The sequence below is a fragment of the Embiotoca jacksoni genome, unplaced genomic scaffold (assembly GCF_022577435.1).
Source record: "Embiotoca jacksoni isolate LCO1_2020_lvr unplaced genomic scaffold, fEmbJac1.0.p SCAF_17, whole genome shotgun sequence".
Taxonomy (NCBI): Eukaryota; Metazoa; Chordata; class Actinopteri; family Embiotocidae; genus Embiotoca; species Embiotoca jacksoni.
In genome coordinates this window covers 130,001-138,460 of record NW_027185307.1, presented here as the reverse complement: position 1 = coordinate 138,460, position 8,460 = coordinate 130,001, and the positions used below count along the sequence as shown (strand labels likewise).

Genomic DNA, 8,460 nt, shown 5'->3' with positions numbered 1-8,460 from the left:
GTGTGTGTGTGTGTGTTGGAGGGTGGAGGAGGGGGGGTTGGCTCCACCTTAACGTCTCCTGGTGCAGTGAACCATCCACGCTGTCGCTAGCAGCCAAACGACGAGGTCGCTCTCTGGAGTCCCCCTGAAGGACCCCCACTGATGTCAGCCTGGAGAGAGAAAGAGAGTAGAGGGGCGAGTTAATGTGAGGAGATGAAGCGGAGAGAAAGAGACGGGAGAGAGAGCGGAGAGAGAGGGAGGGAGGAGCAGAGAGAGAGAGACAGAGAGAGGGAGAGGGAGGTGAAGGAGGAGAGGAGCTGCAGCTTCCTGCTCTGAGTTGGGAGGAGACAGCAGCGAGCTGACAGCTGAAGCTTACCTCAGCAAATAGTGCAGCAGATCTCCTGCAGGCCACCTGCTCCTCCTGCTCCTCCTGCTACTCCTGCTCCTGCTCCCCCCCCCCCCCCTCCTCCTTTGCTGCACTCTCTCCCTGCCAGGAGAATAAAGCACCTGCTCAGCTGCCTCGCCTCCTCTCCGGTCCCCTCGTTGCCGTGGTTCCTGATCCGATGCGGACCCAGCAGGGGGAGGAAGGGGGCGTACCACTGCCCGGGGGCAGCTGTGGCAGCAGCGGCAGCTCTGGTCTGTCTCCGGGGTCTGAGTCGGACGGAGGGAGCCCCACAGGCGGAGGGGTGGACGGCATGGTGGACGGAGGTCTCGGGGTGGGTGGATGTATGGGGGGAGGTGGAGGAGGAGGCAGCCTGGGCGGCACTCTGAGGGGGGTCCTGTCTCGCTACTGGAGCTTGGAGAGTCTGCACTCCACCACAGGTAAGTGCACGGCGCAGGTGTGTGTTCATCTGCAGTGAAGAGATGTGCATGGATGCTGGCTGCCTGGAGGTCCGTGGGGTACCAGACTGGATGGGATGTCTGAGCAGCTGATGGGATGTCTGAGCAGCTGACAGGGTGCTGTGGCATGTGTTGGGTGGGCCGGATGCTCTTTGAGCAGAGACACCAGATTACTGTGTCTCCTGCAGCACCGGGTTTCTGCTCTTAAATGTGCTGATCTGATACACAAGCAGCTCTGCGCATGTGTTCTGGGCTGTTTGTCAAGGTTGAAGTCATTGAAGCAGCTCATATAGCGTGAGACGGACCGTCCTCACCTCTCAGGGACACATCTGAAACACTGGGGGGGGTCTGTTGATATGACGGTGACACAGCACACAGGACAGACAGGAGACGGGAGGGAGAGAGCAGAGACTCAGGCAGGAAGACTGGTGTGTCCAGCAGGTCAGCAGGACAGCAGGACAGCAGGACAACAGGACATCAGGACAACAGGACAAGTAGCCAGCAGAACAGAAGGACAGCAGGACAAGAGGACAGCAGGGCAGCAGGTCAAGAAGACAGCAGGGCAGCAGGACAAGAAGACAGCAGGACAGAAGGACAGCAGGACAAGAGGACAGCATGACAGCAGAACAACAGGACAAGAAGACAGCAAGACAGCAGGACAACAGTACAGCACGACAGCAGGACAGTAGGACGGCAGGAAAGCAGGACAGCAGGACAACAGGACAAGAAGACAACAGGACAAGAACACAGCAGGACAACAGGACACTTGGTCCCCCACATGACTCTTTTCTGATCTCAGTCTGAGAATGAGAAACATTTGGAATATCCAGATGTGGATCAGAACTCTGTGATCAGAGGGATTCTGAAACTAAGTGGATCCTCAGGTTTCATCGTCATACTAAAAACAAATTATTATATGATTTCAATCACAATATATTTGATTTTTTTTTTTATTTTTTATATATATATAAACTGGCTAAAATTGAATGAGTAAATGTTCCATGTGACAGACTGGAACAACACGTTGATGTTTTTACTTGATATATTTGATTCATAATATAAATTTTTGACCTGGATGATGAAGGAAGTTTGATCAGGTGATCAAACTTCCTTCATCATCAGGTCGATACTCGTTCTGTCTGAGACATGATTCAGTTTGAACTGCAGCTGCAGGTCTGTTCATGACCATGAAGGGTTGTGTCGCTTTTTACCTGTCGTAGTTTAACATCAAGTCCCCTCAGCTGCCACACCTGTCCACCATTACCCCCCCCCCCCCCCCCTCAGCCACCCCCCAGGCTGACGTCAGTGGAAAACGTCACGAGGTAACAAGGAAAGATGTGAAGGAGGATTCGTTACACAACCTCAGTTAGACTGTATTTCCACCAGATGCGCAAAACCTTTATTCTGCCTACACGCGCACACACACACACACACGCACACGCACACGCACGCACACACACACACACGCACACGCACACACACACACACACAGACTTACTTGTGTCCTAAACTCAGTTCAACAGCTACAATCCAACCAGGACAGAGCTAATGAGAACTTTGTCTGTGGTTTCATCTTTGATGTTTGAGATGAATGTTGTGTCCAACTTCAAACTGACTTCATCTTGTTGTTGATTATTGATCAGTGGATGGAGCGTCTGCTCGCTGCTTCACTCTGATTGTGCTAAGCTGTGGTGGACTGATGATCGGCAGTTAGACTGAACCTCTTCCTCTTTTATTTTGAAAGAGCTCCACTCTGAAATTCCTGTCGGCTGTAATTGTCTCTGAATGTTTCTGCTGTTCCCACGGTGACATCTGGTCTCCGAAAAAGACAACCTGTGTTCTGAGTCCCATATTAATGGTCTCAGTCGTAGGAAACAATAAACACTGACGGTAGTAAACTGTAAACACTGACTGTAGTAAAATGGACTGTAGTAAAAAGTAACAATTGACTGTAGTAAACTGTAAACACTGGCTGTAGTAAACTATAAACATTGACTGTAGTAAACAATAAACACTGACTGAAGTAAACAGTAAACACTTCCTGTAGTAAACAGTTCACGTTGACTATAGTAAACAGTAAACACTGACTAGTAAACTGTAAACATTGACTGTAGTAAACAGTAAACACTGACTGTGGTTAACTGTAACAATTGACTGTAGTAAACTGTAAACATTGACTGTAGTAAACACTAAAACATGACTGTAGTAAACAGTAATCACTGACTGTAGTAAACAATAAACACTGACTGAAGTAAACAGTAAACACTGACTGTAGTAAACAGTGAACACCGACTGTAGTGAACAGTAAACATTGACTGTGGAAAACATTTACTGTCATAAACACTCACCACTGACTGCAGTAAACTGTAAACACTGACTATAGTAAACAGTAAACACTGGCTGTGGTAAACAGTAAACACTGACTGTAGTAAATACTGACTGTCGTTAACACTAACCACTGACTGTAGTAAACAGTAAATACTGACCGTAGTAAACAGTTAACATTGACTATAGTAAACTGTAAACATTGACTGTAGTAAACAGTGAACACCGACTGTAGCAAACAGTAAACATTGACTGTAGTAAACACTGACTGTCATAAACACTAACCACTGACTGCAGTAAACTGTACACACTGACTACAGTAAACAATAAACACTGACTGTAGTAAACAGTAAACACTGACTGTAGTCAATACTGACTGTCGTTAACACTAACCACTGACTGTAGTAAACAATAAACACTGACTGTCGTAAACAGTAAACATTCACTGTTTTAAACAGTAAAGATTGTCATAAACAGTAAACACTGACTAGAAAACGCTGACTGTTGTAATCTGTAAAAATTGACTGTTGTAAACATTGACTTTAGTAAACACTGACTGTCATAAACACTGGCTGTTGTAAAAAGTGAACATTGACTGTAGTAAACAGTAAACACTGACTGCAGTAAACTGTAAACATTGACTGCAGCAAACTGTACAAATTGACTGTAGTAAACACTGACTGTCCTAAACACTAACCACTGACTGCAGTAAACTGTACACACTGACTATAGTAAACAATAAACACTGACTGTAGTAAACAGTAAACACTGACTGTAGTAAACAGTAAACACTGACTGTAGTTAACTGTAAACATTGACTGTAGTACACAGACTGTCCTAAACAGTAAACACTGACTGCAGTAAACTGTAAACATTGACTGTAGTAAACTGTAAACATTGACTGTAGTAAACTGTACAAATTGACTGTAGTAAACACTGACTGTCCTAAACACTAACCACTGACTGCAGTAAACTGTACACACTGACTATAGTAAACAATAAACACTGACTGTAGTAAACAGTAAACACTGACTGTAGTAAATACTGACTGTCGTTAACACTAACCACTGACTGTAGTAAACAGTAAACACTGACTGTCGTAAACAGTAAACATTCACTGTTTTAAACAGTAAAGATTGTCATAAACAGTAAACTGACTAGAAAACGCTGACTGTTGTAATCTGTAAAAATTGACTGTTGTAAACATTGACTTTAGTAAACACTGACTGTCATAAACACTGGCTGTTGTAAAAAGTGAACATTGACTATAGTAAACAGTAAACACTGACTGCAGCAAACTGTAAACATTGACTGTAGTAAACTGTACAAATTGACTGTAGTAAACACTGACTGTCCTAAACACTAACCACTGACTGTAGTTAACTGTAAACATTGACTGTAGTACACTGACTGTCCTAAACAGTTAACATTGACTATAGTAAACAGTAAACACTCACTGTAGTAAACAGTAAACACTGACAAGTAATCTGTAAACACTGACTGTAGTAAACAGTAAACACTGAATATAATAAACTGTAAACATCGACTGTCATAAACAGCAAACATTGACTGTTTTAAACAGTAAAGATTGTCGTAAACAGTAAACACTGACTAGTAAACACTGATTGTCGTAATCTGTAAAAATTGACTGTTGTAAACAGTAAACACTTACTATAGTAAACAGTATACATTGACCACAGAAAACAGTAAACATTGACTGACGTAAACAGTAAACACTGAATATAGTAAACTGTAAACATTGACTGAAGTAAACAGTAAACACTGACTGTAGTAAACTGTAAACACTAACTTTAGTAAACATTGACTATTGTAAACAGTAAACACTCACTGTTTACTACAGGTAATACACTGACTGTAGTAAACAAGTAAACATTAACTACAGTAAACACTGACAAGTAAACTGTAAACATTGACTGTAGTAATCTGTAAACACTGGCTGTAGTAAATAGTAAACACTGAATATAAGAAACTGTAAACATTGACTGTCATAAACAGCAAACATTGACTGTTTTAAACAGTAAAGATTGTCGTAAACAGTAAACACTACTAGTAAACACTGATTGTTGTAATCTGTAAAAATTGACTCGTAAAAAGTAAACACTGACTGTAGTAAATACTGACTGTCATAAACACTAACCACTGACTATAGTAAACAGTAAACACTGACTGTAGTAAACAGTTAACATTGACTACAGTAAACTGTAAACATTGACTGTAGTAAACAGTAAATGTCAGTGAATGTCATGTTATTTGAAGTACTGAAGGTTGTGTTGGATTATTTTTCTAAAGTATGATTGTCTGAATTCAGTCACAAAACGTTCCCGCAAATGTTTCATAAAAAACCTTTTCATGAAGGGTTTGTTCGTATTAAAACGCGATAGAGCTTTTAGTTAGAAAAACTACTGGAAGTGTTGAGTTTGTAACAAGAAAGTGAACTTTACTGAACATGGCCAACACCAGAGAGATGGTGGTCGACTTCAGGAGGAAAACGACGGCTCCACAACCGCTGAGAGTTCTGGGAGAGGAGGTGGACATGGTGGAGGAGTACAAGTACCTGGTGTCTCCATGACAACAGACTGAACTGGAAGACCAACATCAACGCTGTCTACAAGAAGGGGATGAGTCGACTCTTTTTCTTGAGGAAACTTCGATCCTTCAATGTGTGCAGCGAGATGTTGGAGATGTTCTACCAATCTGTTGTGGCCAGTGAACTGTACTTCTAGTAGTCTGCTGGGGGGGAGAGGGGGGAGGGGGACAGCATTGGAGCTGGTGACACCAACAGACTTAACAAACTGGTGAAGAAGGCCGGCTCCATCATTGGCTCCAAACTGGACAGTCTGGAAAAGGAGGTGGAGAGGAGGACGCTGAGGAAACTATTATCCATATTGGATAATCCAGACCACCCTCTCCACCTGCTGCAGGGACAGAGGAGGACGTTCTCCAAAAGACTCCTCCAGCTGCTGTCACAAGGACAGATACAGGAGATCATTCCTGATACAGGAGATCATTCCTGATCCAGGAGATCATTCCAGATACAGGAGATCATTCCAGATACAGGAGATCATTCCTGATACAGGAGATCATTCCAGATACAGGAGATCATTCCAGATACAGGAGATCATTCCTGATACAGGAGATCATTCCTGATACAGGAGATCATTCCAGATACAGGAGATCATTCCAGATACAGGAGATCATTCCTGATACAGGAGATCATTCCTGATACAGGAGATCATTCCTGCCCACTGCAATAAGACTGTACAATAACTCACTTCTGGCAAAATCCATCACACAACAATAACACCATTATTGTTCTTGTTTGTTGAAATCTTTGCACTATTGTTTAGTTAGTTTTAATTTAATTTAATTATTGTATTTTATTTTATTCTATTTATTGTATATACTGTGCATTTTTATATTTAATATTTTTTACTGTTGTTTTATTGCTTTCCTGTATCTATAGTGCTGCTGTAGCGAAAAAACTGGAGCTGCTTAATGAAATTGAAAAAAAAAATTAATGAAATGAAAATGAAATGAAATTTCCCCTCGGGGATTAATAAAGTGTATAAAATCAAAATCAAAAAATCAAAAAAAAAAACAAATCAAAATTAACCATCCTGCTGTTTCTGTTACTGTTCAGCACACGTAAAGATATATTTCAACAGATTCATTATTTCTGTTCAGGACCTTTGATGTCACACAGAACAGCCCGACATATTGACTGCAGCAGTAACAGAGGGTACTTAGGGTTTACTGAGTGTGTACTCAGTGTGTACGTAGTGTGTACTTAGGGTGCACTCAGTGTGTACTCAGTGTGTACTTAGTGTGTACTTAGGATGTACTCAGTTTGTAGTCTGTGTACTTAGGGTCTACTCAGTGTGTACTCAGTGTGTACTTAGGGTCTACTCAGTGTGTACCTAGTGTGTACTTAGTGTGTACTCAGCCTCCTCCTGCTGCTTCACTCAGCAACAGCCAGTGTAACAAAGAGCTGAAATAACTCTCTTTGTAGGAGGAAGAAGTGAGTCGAAAGGAGCGTCTCTGTTCTCCCGCTGGCAGGTGGACAGTGAGATGTCTTTGTCCTTTAAATAGATTCCTGTGAATCCCCCCCCCATCCCTCCTCCTCTCTGTGGCCTCGTTACTGTTCAGTCCGTCAGCTCTGTTAGTATGAACAGCGTGACGTGATACTCGATAGTTGATCTGCTGCTTAATGCTGCTCTGACTGATAGGCAGGGGGGGGTGCACTACACACAGTGATAGAGGTCAGAGGACAGTGACAGAGGACAGTGACAGAGGACAGTGATAGAGGACAAAGGACAGTGACAGAGGACAGAGGACATTGACAGAGGGCAGTGACAGAGAACAGAGGACAGTGATAGAGGACCGAGGATAGTGATAGAGGACAGACACACACACATACACAGAGGTTAATCTGAATGTGTATACCAACTCTGATAACTCGGTCAGTGTGGTCACAGGTTTAAAACTCCAACCAGCTACATTCTCCACCTCCTCATCCTCTTCATTATCCACCTCCTCATCCTCTTCATCATCCACCTCATCATCCTCTTCATCATCCACCTCCTCATCCTCTTCATCATCCACCTCATCATCCTCTTCATCATCCACCTCATCATCCTCTTCATCATTCACCTCATCATCCTCTTCATCATCCAGTCCAGATTTAGACCACATAATTCTGATATACAGACTCTCTAACCTCACCATCACATCAATAATAATAATAATAATAATAACAATAATAATAATAATAATACAATTGCACCCTAATAATACGTTAAATATTACACATTGATGACATCACAGGTAAAATATGTTTATACCCATCAGCCACAACATTAAGATGTGGTTCTGTTGGAGCTTGTGGTGTGTGTGTAGTCCTGTCTGTCCTCCACAGTCCTCTCTGTCCTCCACAGGTCTCTCCTCCACAGTCCTGTCTGTCCTCCACAGATCTGTCCTCCATCTGAATCCCAGCTCACATCTGATGGTTGTTTCTTCTGAAGCAGTTTTGTCTTCAGGACTCTTCTGTGTTTGTTTATGATCTGCTCAAGTTTTTTGGAAAATATCCCACAGATTTACTAATGGACATAAAACTCTTCAGTGTTTATAAAACTAGTAAAAAGTGCAGTTAAGATTCAGAGTAAAGTATTTTTTTAGTTCTATCAGCCAGTGTAACATGTAATACTGTTGTGTTTGTACGTCCGTCTCAGTGAAGCTTCTGTCTCTGTCGTCTCTGATGTCTCACTGAGAGGGCTGCAGGTCCGTCATCCATCAAAG

General features: G+C 42.7%; 1 protein-coding gene across 1 annotated transcript in view; it reads left to right on the top strand.

Annotated features, from left to right (window-relative positions):
• Positions 1–208: 208 nt before the first annotated feature.
• Positions 209–8,460, top strand: part of arhgef4 (Rho guanine nucleotide exchange factor (GEF) 4) — a 47,586-nt gene continuing 39,334 nt past the window's right edge. Inside the window, exon 1 of the mRNA XM_069151192.1 lies at positions 209–801. Coding sequence (XP_069007293.1) covers positions 543–801 — 259 coding nt within the window. The 5' untranslated portion in view covers positions 209–542. The remainder of the gene's footprint in view (positions 802–8,460) is intronic.